This window comes from Netta rufina (assembly GCF_964035555.1).
Source record: "Netta rufina genome assembly, chromosome: 2".
Taxonomy (NCBI): Eukaryota; Metazoa; Chordata; class Aves; order Anseriformes; family Anatidae; genus Netta; species Netta rufina.
The window spans coordinates 67,431,937-67,451,926 of NC_140124.1; the positions used below are offsets into that span (position 1 = coordinate 67,431,937).

A 19,990-nucleotide genomic window follows, 5' to 3' on the forward strand; every position below is an offset into this window, starting at 1 on the left:
GTAATAGTAGTTAATTAATTTGCATCCCCGAAACACATCAGCAACCATAACTGAAGAAAAAATTATCTTGGAAAACTATTTTGGAATGAAGTCATTTTGGAGTGATAAATACATATAACAGTGATACCATCCAAAGCAGTATATTACACAATAAAAATGAAAACAGGAAGCAACTAAATTTCTCATATTACACTGCACAGGAAGAGGGTCTTTTAATCAATGTTTGGAAATCCTTAATTTTATTTGTTTAAGTGTGCATTTCTTCAGAATGTTAAATTTAAATTTGATGGGTCTTCAGGCTTGAATTTAAGGCATCTTGAAATGGCAAATGCTCTTAGATAGTTTAAAAGAACTAGCTCAAAATCCAAACAGATACCATATTTTGGTTGCTCATACTAACTGTTCTAAATCACCTATCTTCTGTTAATTAAAGTGCTCTCAAATTATACTACAAGAAATTTAATTCTCTTATAGAAATAGAAAGGAAAAACTTGACATGAGTATCAGAAAAGCTTCTCAACCACAAGACTTCCCAGGTTGAACAGTAACCACCAAAAGGAGAGAAATGTCCAATCTAGCAGCTGTTACATTTTTAGTAAAAAAAAAAAAAAAAAAAAAAAAAAAAAGTGATGTACTTAAAACCTTTTTTTATCCCACAAAGCAAATGAAGTAAATAGAATAAATAAGCTTCATGAATCATAACTGGCTTAAATCTGAGGAGAACATACAATCCAAAAATTTTCAGAATATCATGATTGAAGCTGAAGCATTTCACCTTCTGCTTAATTTCAACAAGATTTCTCACGCAGTACACAGATGTCCTAACCACAGGGTTAGCTGAGCAGGATTACCTCATTACCTCCTCTGACCTACCAGCAATGTTCTACCTAATGCAGCCCAGGATACCACTCTCCTCTACTCAACTGGGCTAACCACCTCATTGTAGAAGGCTATCAGGTCAATTAGGCATGATTCTCTGTTCTTAAATCCATGCTAACTACTCACGATCATCTTGTCCTTCGTGTATGTGGAGACACTTCCACAAAGATTTTCTCCATTGCCTTCCCAAGGTTTGAGATAAGACTGCCTGGCCTGTATTTCTCTAGGTCTTCCTTCCTGAAGATAAGAGTGACATATGCTCTCTCCCAGTCTGCCGGAACCACTCCCAGTCACTAGTACATTTCAAAGGCAACTAAGAATTACCTCACAACGACATCATCCAGCTCTCTCAGCACTCATAGGTACAACCTATCAGGCCCCACGGACCTACGTATATCCAATTTGTTGAAGTGCTCCCTAAGATGGTCCTCCTTTACTGACGGCAAGTCTTCCATGTTCCACACTTTCCCTCTGGTCTCAGTGGCCTGGGATTGCTGGAGACCAGTATGAATGCAGTACTGAAATTGCCATCAACAAGCACATAAAAAAGACCGTGTAGCATAATTGTTGAAGCAGCTAAGTTCAAGTTCACATCCTCACAGGCACAGTCAAGGGGTAACACTGTGGATGTTACACTTTAACCAAGTTGTGAGATAATAGGAGAAACACTTGTCCTCTAACCATTTGGTGAATATAGTCTTTGTTATCCCGTGTTTCCTAATAAATAAAACCTTTCATGTGGATCATGTGGAACACATTGTGTAAAATGAAACATATATGCAGATTCCATCTAAATAATAATAAAAATAAAATGGAAACATTATATATACTTTATCTTAGACTTTTCTTCAGAACAAAATTAAATTAAATAAGCATGCATCTTCCCTGCTACATCTTACAAGGAGATGAGGTTGTTTAGCTTTGAGAAAAGAAGGCTCAAGGGAGACCTTGTCACACTGTACAATTATCTTAAAGGAGGTTGTAGCAAGGTGAGGCTCGGGCTCTTATCTCAAGCAGCAAATGATAAGATGAGGGGAGATGGCCTCAAGTTGTGCCAGGGGAAGTTTAGGTTGGATATTAGGAGAAATTACTTTACTGAAAGGGTTGTGCGAAACTGGAATGGGCTGCCCAGTGAAGTGGTTGAGTCACCATCCCTGGAGGTCTTCAAGAAATGTGTAGATGTGGAGCGTAGTAACATGGTTTAATGGTGGACTTGTCTGTACTAGGTTAAAGGTTGGACTAGATGATTTCAGAGCTCTTTTCCAACCTAAATGATTCTATGATTCTGTATCAGTTCATATATTAATGTGCCAGAAGTTTGTATCAATACCGATGATGATGCGTTTGGGATAAGTGAGCTACAATACGGATATTGTTTGTTTCAGAAGTCTGTGGAATCAAACACAAGAAAGTATATTAAAAGAAAGTGATGATTTTTTCTAATCACTAAAGTTTCTAATTTCTGAAGTTTGAGAAATAAGGTTGTTTATGCAAATCTAAGCTTGATCTACCTAGTTTCTTACATGTGTATTTGCAACATGGAGTTGCAGAATTGAACGTGTCTCATCTGTTCCCTGAAGAGGATGGAAAAAAAAATATTGACAATGAGCTTTATGACTTATTAAAGTCATTGCCATCTTTTATCCATCACCTTGCAACATTTGGTCACTGCGCACTATCAATATTGTACATTCAATACTTTTTCCTATGACGCTCAACACTGATCAAAATTCTTATATCTTTTCTGTCAGTGCACATGACCATCTATGCATTGATGTATGTTTTGTGGGTTAGAAAAAAAAAGGTTGGTCAAGGTCATCACGCAGCAAAGGGACTGCAGCACAAGACCGATGAGCAGACCTCTTAGAGTGCTTCTGCTAATTAGTACACCAGACCATGGGGCAGGCCAAAGCAGGAGTATTTGATGCAATTTCACAGAGCAGCACGGACATGCAATGTTGCAAATAAGAGAGCTAAAGACCAGTAGCAGTGAAGAGTAATCCAGATTCTGAAGGTACAAGCCTTATTTAAAGGGTGTGAGAGCTGATGCATCTAGACTAACCAGTTGTTTCACAGCAGTCAGTTAACTGGTGGTCATGTTTGTGTAGCAAAATGAGAAGGGATGTTTTAATCCTCCATGAGCCAGGGAGAGGACTGAGGCTGAAACAGGTGTTCAAAGTATCAACTGCTTTTGGACCTGCCCTTTTTGGTTTCCTTTCCAGCTGGTACATGTGGAAAATGTAATGTTTCTCTTGTATTTAACGTATTTGTAGCACAGATTCATAACTGTGTAGCACAGCAGAACTTTCATTTATGTTAGTAGCTGCTGTCAGAGCTCAGCATTGTGACAAATCTACATTCAATTACCCTAAGGCAACAGCAGAAGGAAGAATAAAATCTTTGACTAGCTGTAGAAAAAATATTTAAACGATCTACCCATAATCACATGGAAATTGTGTTATATAAGCAGTGTGTTCTAGTCCTCCAAAAGAATTTTAACCACTTTAACAAGATTCTCTTTTCTCGTTTTTAACACCCTTGCATCATCCATGGCCTCCTTTTTGTTTATTATCGTACACAGTGCATTGATGAAGTGGAAGTCTTGCCAAAGGCTATTAATGTAAATAAGACTTATTAAAATGAGCGTGCACGAGAAGAGCAAATTAAAGTAATCCAGGCAGTTTTTGTTCAGCCATGTCCTAATTTTTTAATCCTTGTCTTGGCACATACAATATCTTTGAAAGTAACTGGCAACCATGCCAAGTACTGTCACCAAAACAAGCTTGACTGCCAACTGCTAATACCCAAGAAGCTGGCCAAGTAATGATAGTTCATGCAGAAGGTGCAAAATGTAGCCCTTTCTTCTATCCAGACTACACTTGATGACCTTCCCCCCACTGCCTCTCTTTTGGAATTAATGCATTACTATCTCCCAGGGAAGGAGTACAGAGAAGAGATTGCATCCACTCCTTTCCCTGGTGGTGGTTATCCTTGATAACGTGATGCTTTATGTTGTAAGCTCTTTGAGGAAGGACATGCCTTCTGGAGTAGGTCTCAACATAGCAAGACCACAATCCCAAACTGGGACCTCTATACACTACCATAATGCTAATGCTAGCATGTGCAGGAGAAATAATCCAGTTCCAGTCACAACTCAGAGCATGTTACCACCATCAGTCTCCTCACAGGAGACACGTAGACAATGGACAGAGCATCTAAATATGGTCTTTTGTATTTAGCCTCAGTTTTGGGTCAGGTCCATCAATCTTCGTCAAGTTCTTGGCTGATTTAAATGATCGAAATGGACTATTAATATGAATATGATAAGAGGGACGAGAATATTCTATTTACAGAAATTTATAAAATGCCAAACTAAGCTATGTAAAGTATGTAAACTATGAGTGCAGCCAAGGACTTTTCCTGGATGTGTTGCTATTGCATTTCTTTAGCTTTAGCAAAGCGTTTGAGTAAATACCTGCAAGTATCCCTTTGTGCCGAAAGGGGGTGCTAAAACATAATATTATAAAATCAGCACTGCTACACAACCGCTCAAATTAATATTTTCTGCAGCCACAAGCTTACTGTGGCTTAGTTTTTTTATTTTACATGCCCACAGCTGGAAATTTAAGACAACGTTTAGTTTTATACTTAGTCATACTACAACAGCTATAGTTTCAAAATTAAAAGCAGAGAAAATGACATTATACAAAGAAATTACAAAATGTTAGCTTTAGAGGAGTGATTACTCAAATTTGATTCAATGCAGCTTTATTACCAACAGATCTTAAGCATTCACTGAGAGTTAACAAAAGTCTATCACATTAACCTTGTAACTCCCCATAACATCGGTAGCAGAATTGAGATCTTTAGGTATGTAACCATTGCCCCATGTTAATAAAATCAGAAAAGAAAAAAAAAAGAATAAAATAATTTAAAAAAAAATAAAAAAAAAGAACAACAATGACAAACTGACAATATAAGGAAGTGAACCTCTTTCATTCCAGTTAGCTTCTCAGGAAAAGAAGACATTTAGCCAGTGAGTTGTACAGATACTACTGAGAAGACAATTTTGTAAAACAGGCAAGTCGTAAGTTTAAATTCCAAGTTTTGGAGGAGACTGTGAGCAAGAGCAGTGATTAGCAATGGGAGACATGTCTGAGTTCACTTTTCTTTCCCAGACAAATTCAAAGCCTGTCTGGACACAGCCCTGGGTAACTGGCTCTAGGTGACTCTGCTTGAGCAGAGGAGTTGGACCAGATGATCTTCAAAGGCCCCTTCCCACCTCAACCATTCTTAGGTAGCTTGTGATAAGGTCAAATCTGCAGCAATCCATACACCAGCAGGACTCAAGCTAATGCCCTGTGGTATTTCACCATCAGTTGTGTGCATTGTCCCAGAGTGAAGTGCTGCTTAAATTGTTTCTACTTATTCTCCCTGTTTCTGAGGAATGTCAGACTGAACTAAGCAATTCTGGTTCTCCACATGTTGACTTATTTTCCTGCCTTTTCTCTCAGCAGAACATGATGTTCAGCAACCACTCAAAGCTAACATGCCTGGCAGAAGTCTGCTGTGCTCAGTGCCTGGGATCCAACAACATGTGCAGCATCACCTTCCATACTAAACAGATAATTCAAAATCCTGACACAACCCTTAAGTCTCCAAATTCAGCACATTAAATAGGTTTTAAAATATCCATAGCACTATTACACATTCTTCTAAATGCCATCAAAATCCTTTTTGCTCCCTATTTGTGATTTCATTGGAGAAATAATTGTTGTGATTTAAAACAAACAAACAAAGCACGTTGCTACTATAGAAATAAACTATATTGATATTATGATGTTTCAGTTACAAGAAGCTCAAGAAATTAGGAATGGATCATCTTTACCAAACCTGAACACCCATTTCCTTTCTGTTTTAGACAAAGAAAAGTGGGAATAAAGAAAAAATGTTTTGTATTACCATCCTTAGGGCTGGATTTGGCTTGACACACTGAATCCAGCCTGTTTGGTCAATAAAGAAATATTCAAATTTATTGAGTCATTACCATGGTTCTTTGCCAGTCACTTTCTGAACTGCTCATTGCTCAACAGCACCTAAATACTAATTTCAAAGAGGACAACTTTCTGCTTAGGTAGCAACTTCTCTGGGGGACGGAATGGATATCAAAAAGCACTTCTTTTCAATATTCCAAGATGTTCTGTAGTAACAACAAAAGAATCAAATGAATTAACTGATCAAGAACATCAATGAGAGGAAAGGCCAGCAGATCACCCTCAGGAATTACAGCAGTTCAGTACAGACTAACACAACGGAATTTGGAAGCGCAAGCAAACAAACTTGTGTCTGCAAAAAATGGGCTAAAAGTTATATGAGGACATGCTTTCACACGAGGCTTCTGGCAGTCAAGCAGCACTGGGATGGCAGACTGTCAACACGTTTGGAGCATCTCTGTGTCTAGATCAAAGAAAATGCAAGATGTAAAGTAGTACATGAACAAGGAACCCACCAGGAAAGACATGAGGTTTACAACATCACGTCCAACCTTTCCTGAAACACCCCGAGGGATGGTGACTCTACCACTTCCCTAGCAACCCGTCCCAATGCCTGACTGCTCTTTCTGAGAAGAAATGTCTCCTCATTTCCAATCTGAACCTCCCCTGGTGCAACTTGAGGCCGTTCCCTCTAGTCCTATCACTAGTTACCTGTGAGAAGAGGCCAACCACCAGCTCCCTGCAGCTTCCTTTCAGGTAGCTGTAGAGAGCAATAAGGTCTCCCCTGAGCCTCCTCTTCTCCAGACTGAACGACCCCAGTTCCCTCAGCTGCTCCTCACAGGACTTGCATTCCAGGCCCCTCACCAGCTTCGTTGCCCTTCTCTGGACATACTCCAGGGTCTTGACATCCTTTCTGTACTGAGGGGCCCAAAACTGCACACAGTGCTCAAGGTGCAGCCTCACCAGAGCACAGGGGGGCAATCACCTCCCTGGTCCTGCTGGCCACACTATTCCTGATACAAGCCAGGATGCCGTTGGCCTTCTTGGCCACCTGGGCACACTGCCGGCTCAAGGCTTTACCTGTTCTGCGCCATGCTGGTCTCCTTGGCTCATTTCCACTGCTCGTGCCACCAGCATGGGGACAGTCTGTTCTCTGAGCTCAGGTCGAGGAAACCCTGAGCAGCCAGAACTGAGAGGGCAGGACTGGGACAGCTTCGACACTTTTAGCACGTAACATTTGACAAATTTTCACTTTAAAAGCAAAATGGAGAATGCCAATATTTTAAGAAAGATTGTTTTTATTTCACACACCAAAGTCTGCTTTATTAAAAACAGGAGGAAAGAAGAAGGACATTTTCAGTAAGCTTCGATAGCCTGAATAAATGTTTTTTATAGGAGATGTAATGCTTTGTTTGCACTCGGAACAAAACCCGCAGCTGGCTAAGGGATCCCTGCCGCCTCCGTCCCCTTCGCCCTCAGCGGCTGCCATTGCCCCCCCCGCTCCCTCCTTCCCCGGGGCAGGCCCAGGGCCCCGGGCTGGGAGGCGGGCACGGCGGAGCCGGAGGCGGTACCTTAAAGCGGGGCGCGGCGGTGGCCAGGCTGGCAGAGCCGGGCCGCTACCCTGGACAGCGCCATGGTGAGTGCGCGGCACCCCGTTATGGCGGACCCTCGCCCCGGTGGCCCCCAACATGGCGGCCCCCTGACCCGGCGGCCCCCAAAATGGCGAGCCCCTGGCGGCGGCAGGGCGAGGGAGGGATGAATGGAGGGGGCCCGGCGGGGAGCGGGAGGCCGGGGGAGCGGAGCCAGGGACTGAGAGGAGCCAGGGACGAAGCGGGGTGCGCGGATGCCGTGGTGCGGTTCCCCCGTTGGCACTCGGCAGCGGGCGGGAGGCGGCTCCCACAAGATGCAGCCCGGTCCCTTGCTCCTCGCAGGTGCATTTTGCTCTGCTCCAAGCACGTTACACAAACAGATTATTGGTGTGTTAACAGAAGCTCTTCTTGTGTTAAGCGTAAAAACCATACTGGAACGCTTTCCTTTTTTTTTTCTTTTTTCTTCTTTTTTTTTTTTTTTTTTCCTGTAATGAATGAACAATAGAGTTTTAGACTCCAGTTTAGCATTTAAGAGAGTTACAGTGGAACAATGCCATCATCTGTTTATCAAGGAGGACCATTTCCCCAACGCATATTGTGTCTTTGCAGTCATGGTGACTTCCCCAAAGGATCTCATCCTGTTTATGAACAGTAATGTATTAAGTGTAATGCTGGCCTTATAAAGGAGGAGAGGATCATGCCAATATTTGTGCCTTGAAATCTGAGCTAAGATGGGGCTGAATGCAGTATCTTCCAAGCTTGTTGTATCAGAAGTTGTGACATGATTAAGAATGGTACCTAATTCTTCTTTAACAGCAAAAACACTTTTTCCAAATGTCTTTGCAACATATGCTGTAATTTTTGCCTTTCATGCATAAAAATCATTTTGAAATCAAGTGACTGAGACATGAATAATGTTCAGATAGCCTTTACACGAATTGACGGGAGTCTCCCTACAGTCAGTTGCTGTAAGTCTGAATCTATTTCTGCTATCCAGTGTGTCTGCAATAAATTCAGGCATAGGATGATAGATGGGAAAAGACCCTCTCAAAAAAGACCAGGAGTGGTGCCCTAGTTGATGCTGCCTTGTAGCTCCAGAATGACTTTCCACTGCATAAATGAACAGCTATTTCTTATAGAACTGGGTAAGACATAAAACCAAATTATATGACCAAGTTACTATTACTGCATGAAGCCTAAATTGGTAATGTCTTTCTTATGATACAGTGATGGCAGCTACAAAGAAACCAGAAGGTAACTTGCATTATTTATCAATAACTGTTACAGATAACAATCAGGTGCTCAGAACTGCAGAGTCAACTTGAAAGAAAGTTAGAATAACAGTTAAAATATTTCACTTGGACTCCTTATAGGACAGATATGAGATCAGTCACATAGGTGCAAATAAAAAAAAAATAATAATATTGGTAATGTATGCATTGACAACTTTGTATTTCTGCTAATGAAAGCGATAGTGGAGACTTTTCCTTAATCTGTTATTTCTGGATCTTAGAGCTGTTTCATTAACCTTGGAATTATTCTTGGAACAGCTGGTTGCAATATCCAGAAATGGCTATTCAGAGCTGCACAGGGTTTTCTTTTAGCAAGTTTTTGCTCTTCTGTATCTCCAGCAATCTGTGAGAGTTGAAAAGTTGCTTAGATTTCTTATGCCTTGTTACTCATAAATAGAGGCATCCTGGGGAGAGAATGGCCAGTTTGGGGAAATCCTCTAAGAGGTGTAGAAGCTGGAGGTTGCTTTGGTTCTAAACGTTTGAAAGAATGTCCTTGGAGAATTAGCTACCTAAGATGAAACCTGAAGTTTTTCTGAAAACTGCTGTAATGATACTAATGCAGGGTTAGAAGTTGCAACACATAGATGCTTAAATTGACCTAGAGCTGACTGGAGGGAAGAGGGAAGGATGCTATTGATGGTACCAGGAGTAAATGAATGATGAACTTAGATTTTAGGACAAGTAATAGGAACAGTATTTTAGCATTCCCTTCTATAGTGGCATAGGAGTGATCAGGTGTATGTTACTTCAATTCAAAGAAGAGAGTTTATCACCATCGTGGGTATTAAATCACTATTATTTGTAGAACGCAGCAAACCACAGTCTTCATGAGGCTTTGAGTGTTTCCATATCATTCTCACAGTATGAAGGTAACCACAGTGGGACATTTCTGTTTATGTGGTTCATTACAGCTCTACTTACTTGAGTGGATCTAGGTCAAATTACACTGGCTCAGGATTTGGCTGCACCCTTGAACTTTAAACCGATTATAAGTTTTGATTTGTCAGTATATTTTCCATGGGGTCAAATCCCATTTTTACAGAGTAAGAGAGTACATAACCTTGCACAGTGCATGCCAACTAATGCTTACGAAGAGGCTAGGTAACACTAAGGTAAGCATAAACACGAGGACTGTACGAAGCTGTATTTAATAGGTTCAAGTATCTTGAACCTCTACAATAATCCAGTTGCAGAGAAGTTATACAGGCAGAAGCTAGATTTATTTTATTTTATTTTATTTTATTTTATTTTATTTTATTTTATTTTATTTTATTTTATTTTATTTTATTTTATTTTTTAATTCCCTAAGGAACACAGATAACCAATGTAATTTGAAATCAATGAAGAAAGACACCTAACTCTTCCAAGTGCCATGACCACCATGTCAGGGTATGATGCCTGATAAGGGCATACGGTCATTATAGGATATACAGAAAAGGTCCCTAGACAGAAGCAACTCTCTTGTTGGCAGTAGCCAAATGAAAGCCCTGCTTATTGTCCACTGGTATTTGTTAAATGCCCTGAACACCTTCTGAAAAAGAGTTGAAAGAGTTGAAAAAGTTGAAAGAGTTGCTTTTCTGAAAAGCAAAGACAATGTTCCAGCCCTTTCTTCTGGAGTCCCTGAACTCCAACAGGAAAACAGAAACTGGAGGAGAAAAATTTCTGTAAATAGTGATCAATCCACCACAAATTCATGGCTGACATGGGACCTACACCATCCACTGCCAACATGATCTCTTCAGCTCCATCAGAGTGAAAAGGTAACAGACTTCAGTACCCCCGACATCAAGAACCAAGGCAGCAAGCCAGGGTTGTGCTAGGTGAACAGAATTAATGAAGCTGGAGAAACTATGTTCAGAAACTACATATAGAACAGACAAATGGACACAAGTACTTGCACAGAAACTGAATGGGATGTGCTGAAGTCTTTAGCACATGATGAAGTGACAAGGGATTAATTAAGAAGTCCTCTAGGTCCTTAAGCTTGAGTCCAATGTTTAATTGGCAAAGCTAACAGATACCCACTTACAAAAACTTGCATATTACCCTTGGTGTTGTTTCCTTTCTTCTTGAGGAATATCCTCTGATTTATTTATTTTTTTTAATTCTGGTTGCTGAATCTTCATTACAAGTACTCTGATCTGTGAAAAGAAACAGATACCTGTTCATCAGGTACTTCATTTTACATTCATTTAGTTCAATAGCTTCTCTCAATTTTATTAAAGAAAATAGTTAATCAGATCCAAACACTTTAAAAATGAACCTCTGACTCAAAAATAGGGAAAAAAAGAAAAAAAAAAAAAAAAGCAGTAGTAAATTCTTTAGGTAGTAATAAACTCAAGAATAATGTCAATATGTTGGCCTGGTTTATTATGTGGTTTATGCCAGCTTCAAGTGTAAGCCACATCAGGTGGGAATTTTGCCTGATGTTTTCATTCCATGCTATATAATCACTGTCTGTAAGACTGATTTAGACACCAAGACATTTAGAAATAAATCTCATACAATTTGAGTTGAAGTACGTATTTAGTGATAAGGTAATATGTCCCAAGTGCAGATTGACTTGTAATTAAAGAAAGGAGGGAAATTAGGAGTTTGAAACGAAGTGTACCACTGGTTGTTCAGAGCCAGAAAGCTTTTGGGATGAGTCTGCCTTGTGACAGAGTTGTGGAAGGGCACCAGAACCATTCCCTTGCTACAGCGGAGAAGAAACACCTGGTGAGACAGTGGCCTGCAATTCTGCTGCATTATAAATGACACACTTCAGACTTCAAACATATAAATTAATTTGCCAATTTATAAGAGCCTGGCAACAGCTGAGCTTATAAATCTATTATCTGCATGTAGCCCACATGCCATGTCTCATCATGCGATAAATACATGGACCTAGGATTGCATCCTTACCCATTGGACTGCTGCACAGCTGACAGGTAGAGTTCAATGTGAAATTAAGTGAATATTTTTGTCTTCTATGGGGCTTCTTATCTACTTAAGTAACAAAAAGCAAAAAAATTCTCATTTTGGGGGGCTAGTTACGCGCAGATCTTGGAGAGTAGGAGGGATCACTTTAATTCTTGCATTATATTGGCATCAATACTGAAGGTACTCTGATTAGATGTCAATCTAACAACTGTGTTTTTTCTTAATGTTAGGTTCATCCAGCTAATGACTTCTAAACTTCATTGCAATTTGTCTTCCTCAGTCCACACTGACCATAATAAAATGGTCAAGGTCAGATGTGGTAAACTGAAGGAGATAAAACCCCACACAGCAGAAATGGCTACATGAAGATGTGTAATTAAGGGACGACAAATTAAAATTGTTTTCATCACTGCTGGGAGACTTTTACATGCCTCCTCCTCCCTCCCCCCTTCCCTCAGGAGGACGGGTAAGGACATGAAAGAAGTTCTTCATATTCTGTCATTATTTGAAAGCCAACCACAGCAAGAAATGGAAGCTGGAAGCAGGGTGGCCAAGCTTCAAGGAAATAGCCTAATACCAAGCAAAAGGAAGCTCAACAAAACCATTCTTTTCTCATTTTTTTAAAGGCTCCCTGCAACATGCCAGTCCCTAGTTATCATTCAAGACACTTTGCAGCTAGTGAAGTCAATGTGCTATTGCAATCTAATGGTAAGAGAAACCTATAGACATGAAGAGAAGTCCCCAGTTGCTTTTATCTCCCCTGAGCCAATAACTCAAGCAGTTACAGACACATGGTATTGTTAGGGCCTTACCATGCAGCACAGTCATTAGCATTTTTATTTTGTTTTGAGAGATGCAGCAGTCTAGATGTTTCCATGGTGTACGTGGTTTAAAAGTTTAGGACTTAACATTCTCATTATATGTGGGTTAAACTCTAGGATAACTACGGTTAGAGATAATGCAGTAAGGGAGATAGCGTGTGTGCCTTTTTGTCCCATGTCAGCAGACTGTCCTCTGTTTTGGGGTTCTGTACCCTTTAAAAAGTTCTTCTTGGAGTTCATTAAAGTGACTTAAGGCTTTAAAAGAGGTAAATTTAGAACTTTTTTGAGGGGATAGTGAGGGAAGGACTTCCACAGTCTTCTTGGCTTCTTTATTAAACTGAAAAACCAACCGTCATTTCCCTTCCTCTCCTCACCCAATCTTAATTATGATTAAAGTAAAATTCATGAATTAGCATTTGAAATCCAAGTTATCCAAGTTATTACCCTGTAGGATTTAAGGGAGAAAGGGAGGAAAAACATAAGTAAGGACCAATTAACAGAACAAGAAGATATTTTCCTCTTTAATTGTTTTTTGTTCTTATGTAACACTTCAGAAAACACTCATCAGATGCTGTTTCTTCGTTTCCCTATATTACACATGCATTCTCACAGCCAGCATGAAGTAAAAAATACTTTGTTTCTTGCATTTCACTCTGAGCACGGATGAAACCAATCCAGAAAGCAATGTGCTTTCAAATTGGCAGGGAATAAATGGTTGGCAAAGTTGTGAAGGGTGATTTCCATGTTCAGGAATTGGCACATCTTTTAGTAAGGCAGCTCTGAATAATACCATCCACACCTCTGCTGGCTAGAGCAACCCAAGTTACTTCTATTGTAGTTTAAAAGGTCACATGAGGTAATGTGAGCTCTTCACCTTTTCCAAAAGGTGGTATTTGCGGCAGAACACTGTTTCAGTACATACATGGTTTAATTTTTTTTTTTCAGTGTTTGTCAATAGTCCATACAATTTTGAGGAGAAAGCCATGAAGTCCATTTTCTTATCTACAGGCTTATTTATTATTCACAGCTCCTTATGGACAAAATAGTTTAATCAATTTGCATTACTGTCTGTCTGCTCAAAATTTCTTTCCAAATGCAAAATTTTCTTTAGTCTGAAAAAAACATCCTTGTACAATGTTTGTAGGAACATCTGCATCTTTCCTCTCAGCCATTAGGATTGTGGGGCCTCCTGGGGTAGCATCCCAGAGTCACCCTGCTGTACATAGGAGACGACATTGTGTCTTAAAATGCAGCAGCCTGTCTTAACTAGGTTGTGTGTACTGGATCCCACTAGAACATAGTAAGACTTGGCCTATGCTCTTTCTGAGATGTCTCTCTTACTACTGACAGGAAGCTATGCATGAAGCAAGACAAAAAAACAAACAAACAAACAAAAAAAAACATAATTTCATAATTTCAAGTATTTGGATGAAAAAGACATAAGAAACAAACCCTATCCAAAACCACTTCAGATTGGCAAAGTGTCTATAAGTTCCTTTCTTCTTGCTACCTTCTGCTTTAGAAAGCAGATATGAAAGATGCCTTCTAACCTGTCAGTGTGCAGGTATGTTGATTTCAGCAGTTATCTTCACTCTTCCAAACAGTAAGCTCCAAATTCTGGAGTAAGTGTCTCTATCCAGAAGCTTAATGATCAAGAATCATGAATCTGTCTATGCTAAAAACCACACAAGACAAAGCATATCACTTTCCTAGTTTTATGTTACTCTCAGAAATTTCTGAACCTCTCTTTTCTGGCAGTAGGCTAGTTCTTATATATCCTAAGATTTTTTTGTTGTTGTTGTTTTTCTGGCACATGTCAAAAGCATCACGGGATGTTCATGCTCCTCTTGAAAGCTGAGACACAGCTTGTGATAAAACACATTCGAAGCTTGGCTTAAAAATAGGCAACTTGTATTTTATACATATATAGATATAATATATAATATAATAATAATAATAATAGATAGATAGAAAAGGTAGTATTTAGTTTTATTGCTCTGAAAAAACATCAGTAGCTCTCCATTTCATTGAAAAGCAATAGAGGACTTCTCGGATTTAACGCAGCTATTTCTTCCTTACTGCTGGAGATCTTGTAAGCCTGCATTTTAATAGTATCAGCAAAAGAAATCTTGAAAGATAAAGCACTAAATTAGAGTTATTTTGTGGGTAAAGCACCAAGTTTTTTCCCCTTTGCATTTACTGAACTACCAGCACATTATTTCAAATCAGATATCATTGAAATTTCTCCTCAGGATATAATAAAACTGCATATAAACTTCTTTTTCATGAAATAGATTATTTTTCATCAAGCATAATCTGTGATCCATGATAGTATTACAATGTATCCGAGCTCTAAAAATAATAACTCAATCATATTTTTCTCTAAGAACAAGGTTTAAAATATTAGCCTTTTCACTTATTGTGGGTGAGAGGAAGTCATCTCCTTCTGTGACACCCTTGAGAGATGGCAGAGTTCAAATCTGAAAATGTTTTCCTTGTAAAGTGCGAAGCTGAAGCCCAAGCCAGAGAACAACTTCAGTAAGAGAAGTATGAAAGGAAGAAACAACACAGCACTATACCATTTTTGCCTCCAGGTGTGTTTTCCTGAGTTGAAAGGAAGGTTAGTATTTCATTATGTTGGCTCATTAAACTTTAAGCTTTGCTGAAACTTGGCACACACTCCAAAATACTCAAGTCCTGAACACTCAGTAATTGGAATATCTTAAGAAGAAAAAAAAAAAAAAAAAAAAGAAACCCATACCATTCTCCTAGTCTTCAGCAAATATGGGGCTCGTACTAGTTTCTTTTATGATGTCCTGATCCCTCACCACTCACAAGTCCTCCTGCAGATACAAATGGCATTGATAGACATTGATGCAAACATGATTCTCAGCAGTTCTCACTGAATGCAATAAGATGGTTATTTAAATGAAGAGATGAAGAGGACAACATTGTGGAAGTAATGAGGTCATGCAAATTAATACTGAGCTAAATAACAAGGTACTCACTGCAACATGACCCTCTGTGTTCCAAAAAGCAAAGTGATGTCATTAAACACACATGAGTAATTCATTTATCAATCCGGAATTAGAAGAGGCTTGAGAATTAATTACCTGTAATTATCTTTTATTTGTCTTGATAAGCCAGTTTGGTATATTGTGGTCAACATCCAGTTGTTCATAGCTTCAGGTTATTGTAACAGATAACTGAATCTTAATTATGAAGGAGAAATGTATATAGCCAGGATGGAAGAAGTGTTAAATTCTGTTAGAGCCTCAGATGACAGTGCTTAGACCTAGCTGGAAAAGTACTGAAGGAAACCTTCAGACATAATTTCTTTGCTTATTTCTTTATATCTTGCTAAAATACATTGTTTCAGGCAGATGGATTATCTTAAACACTAGGAATACTTCCATTCCTTTTTACTTGCTTACTTAATTCTGTTATTGCACATTTACTACCCCACTGCACATACAAATTCCACACACTTCAGAGGTGTATGTTTCTTGCTAGTCTGTTTCTAGGCAAAATGTATGTCTTCTGTGTCCTTTTTTTTTCCTGTAACCCTTTGATACTGTGATATTTAATTACATTTATCATCATTATCTTATTTTTCTTTGTTTAGTTTGCATTCCCATACCCCACCTCCTTTTCTTCTAGGGTAGGCAACTTCCCATTTTCTCCGTCTTTAAGGATAGATGTAGTGATACGTGTAGTGATACTTAAATCATCTGCAACAGCTCTAGATAACATCAATGCTACTTTTAACTTGTCACCTAAAGTGAATACATTTATTACATTTACTTCTAAGAACATGTAATTTCTTCAAAAAGTTATTCCCATCAACCCACATTTAATGCAAAATAAGGAGCGATGCGTCTCCTCCTTTGGAGCATCTACTTCACATGTTGGAAAGTTGAGCTCCTGAGGATATTAATTTTCTGGAAACTAGTACCAGAGAATTGATTGGTGCCTGTGATGTATATCAGGTCTCACTTTGAGCTGACCAGCAACTCCTTTTTCCTCTGGACAGCTACCTGCCAAAACAGGGCAGCACTGAACCTCATCTATACTTAACAGTTAAGGGACCAAGGTTACAAGGAACAATTAGAAGATCAAAATTAGAAGATGTTTGTTAAACTCATAAGCTTAAAATCTGTATGATTTTAAGTTTAATGTACAGATTTTAGTTTTATAAGCAGACACTTTGACCTAAAAGCTCAGGTTTCTCTTCCAGAATGAGTTATACTTACAACTAACTGTAAAGTTTCCAGTACTCAGTTATGTACCTGGATTCCTTACGCAGTATTTAGATGGTTTCATACGTGGGTAATGACCTAGAAGTGAAATTGAAAGGCTTTGTGCATGTTGGAAGATTAAGGCTGAAACTGTAGAAGCTTGGATCTGGACTCTAATCCATGGCATCACAGTACAAACACCTCCTCCTCCACTCTTTCCCTTCCCCTTCTTCCACTTACATCCCTATAAATCATTCAGGAGAGGGTCTGTGCTAATCGGCAGCAACTCCTCAAGGCTTAGCAAATGACTGCTGAACAACAACTACCCATTTCTCTAGTGGGCAGATAAACTAAATCAGATTTCCTTCACCAAAGTAAGAACAAATTTGTGAGTTGAGTGTTGTTACTGCTAACAATGTGGTTAAAACAGGCTAAAACAAGGCCTGTCTTACCAGCCTCTGAGAATAATGGAAAGAACACATTGTGGCATTTTTATCCCCATACAGAACAAATCTCTTTTATTCGTAGCCTCCCACACTCCAGCATATTTCAGTACCTTACCCTTCTTATAACCACGTTCTGAGTAAGGAAGAAAACTGGATGACTTCTTACAGCTGGTACAGCTCTGCCATTTCTCCAAGGCAAGCAATTAAAGCACCTGTAGCTAAAGACACTGCTACAAGTTGCCCTGCAGCACTAAGCTATTCTGCCAGATTCCCTCATTACAAGTTTTGAAGAGAAATTAAAGTATGAAGGCTGCACTCCTGGCAGTGGGCCTGGTGAGTCAGCCAAGTGGACCAATACACCCACGTGGAGCTCTGACAGTCTTGGTGGCTCTCAGTGGCCAGCACACATTTTACCCCCAAAGTGATGGGTCATAGTTAGGCAGTGTGCCATCCTCCTCTTTGGTCTCCTGCTTCTTTCAGGTTTGCTCCTATATGGCAAGAAAATGTGAGTGAATACAATGTATAATTCAATAATTTTGATGCATTTTGCCTTTGAGAAGTTAGCCCAGTCTGACTGTATGCTGATACATACAGTTTTCCACAAAGGAAATAAAACTGAGTAGATTTCATCTCTTTGTCTAATTTAATCCTCACAATAAAGCTATTAAGGGGTTTGAGAAATAAAGCAAGTGTACACGCATTACTGTAGATGTGTTTTTGTGGGTTACAATACAGAGGTCAGTGATAATCTTGATTTACAGGTATTTTTTAAAATATAATTCTAGTTTTACTGTGGCAGTAAAAAGTTTGAAAGCCTAACTTTAACCTCTAGGATATGTAACTTTAGGAACTTAGATCCATTGTAGCTGGAGTAGTTACTACAAAGGCCAACCAAGTATATGAACATCTGATCCAATTCCAGCTGTGCCAGTAGACAAGACTACTACCCTCAACCCCTTTGCTGCAGGTCTGTCCTGTGTGGTTGCACACACGAGTTTTGCTTAATTTATTTAACTAAGGATGAGCCCAATTACCAAAGAGATCCTATTTGGACAGTTTTAATTAACTGGCTGCACTTGAACAGTTATAGCAGTTGTACAGCCAGCACTGCCAAGAAGTCTGAGGTATCCTATGCTATAATTGTCTATTTGCTCCTAGAAGTTTATATACTTAAAATAGTATTCTGTACACATTCAGTAGCAATAAAAGCTTTAAATTACTCAAATAGCATGAAAAAATAGTTGTATATATTGACTGTATATACTGTACAGAATTAAATGTTGTAAACAAAAAGTGCTTCCTTTCATTCATTTTCTTATGTACAGTATATTTAGCATTACATATATTAGAAGTATGTTTTACCCTCTATATCCTGACAAGGTGAATTCCTTGCTGATTTAGGTTGAAACAGGTATTACTTACATATATGCATATAGCTGTTAGTTTTTCCAACAGCTCTCAGACTTTCATTTTTGTTATGTGCTTCACAGGCTGTATTCAGTCTTCTGCTGCTGTCCATACCAAAAGCGTGCCTATAAAGGGAATTAGTATTGCAGGAAAAAAAAAAAAGTTAATTAAGCAATTAATTAATAGTTGGCATTTTACCAGTTGAGTTTCTGACATGGTTTTTTAAAGGGCTAATGAAAATTGTCTGTCAAGGAAGGTAAGATATATAAAAAAAATATTTTTTTTTCATTTCAATTTTAAAAAGAGAACCCCACAGGCTGTCTTTTAAGCTTGTACTGAGGAATGAGAATTTCAAACCACAGGGTATTTCAAGTATTCCTGATGTGTTTCCCCCACACACACCTCTGCTACACAGATGCCCTGCAGCACTGGAATGAGCTGCTGAAGGAAGCCAGGCAAAACCCTCCAGTACGGGAGAACCCTGCTCAGGGAACACATTTTAGAAAATCCTTTTTTGATCCTCCCTGCCTGCAACAGAAGGGGCACACAGTCCCTTGCACATTAATCCCTGTCATGGGGACACAGGGTTACATTGCAGACATCTGGGACAGCAACCAAGAAACCTACTTTTCAGGCATAGAGTACCCTTTGTCTCACTGTTCTGCCAGAACTGTGGGAAAACTGAAGCTTTGGCTTTTTTTTTTTTTTTTTTTTTTAAAAGAAGGTTTCTTGTCCAGCTAGCCATGAGATCCTGCAGACAGGCTTAGGATCTGCTATTCATCCTCAATCTTACAGTTTGTTACAATGGAAAACTGTGAAAAAGATATTCAGAGTGCTAGCAAGGATGTGTTGTCACTTTTGCTTTCTACAGAGAAGGGTCCAAACACATGCCAAGTACAAAAAAATAAAAGCCCTGCATGCATTATACTAATGTACAAAATAATCTTCTCAGTGACAAAATCTGAAGTTAGTGAGGAGGACAAAGTTGTCATGATATGGCATGCCCCCCCAAAAAATGAGTTGCCTTGTAAGCTTTTTACTATAATTTTTCCATACCATTCCACTTACTACCTATCCCCACTGTGTTTATTCATCGTATGGCTCTAAATTTGGGGTGCTGGCTTTTCACTGCTAAATCTTGATAATAATGTATGTGGCATATGTGGAGCAGAAGCTGTGTATGTGTGCAAAGCTTTGGGTGCAAATGCGTGCAAATACTCTGTTCTTAAAAAAGAAAATCAACCTGGTTAATCCAAAGCCCTCCTTGCTCTGGTAGAATTAAAATTATTTTCCTGTGCTTCTTAAAGTGTAACCATCTACATTGCTCTTATACAACACAAAGTGATCTGCTACCTCTTCATTGAGTAGCTTGGTTAGGCATCATTTATTAAGTCCAGCTGTT

General features: G+C 39.1%; 1 protein-coding gene across 1 annotated transcript in view; it reads left to right on the plus strand.

Moving 5' to 3' along the window:
* Positions 1-7,008: 7,008 nt before the first annotated feature.
* The window catches only part of ELOVL2 (ELOVL fatty acid elongase 2), a gene marked incomplete at both ends in the record, with an annotated part of 48,199 nt that continues 35,217 nt past the window's right edge, over positions 7,009-19,990 (plus strand). Inside the window, 2 exons of the mRNA XM_084281631.1 lie at positions 7,009-7,103; positions 7,310-7,724. Of these exons, the coding sequence (XP_084137757.1) occupies positions 7,009-7,103; positions 7,310-7,724 (510 nt within the window). The remainder of the gene's footprint in view (positions 7,104-7,309; positions 7,725-19,990) is intronic.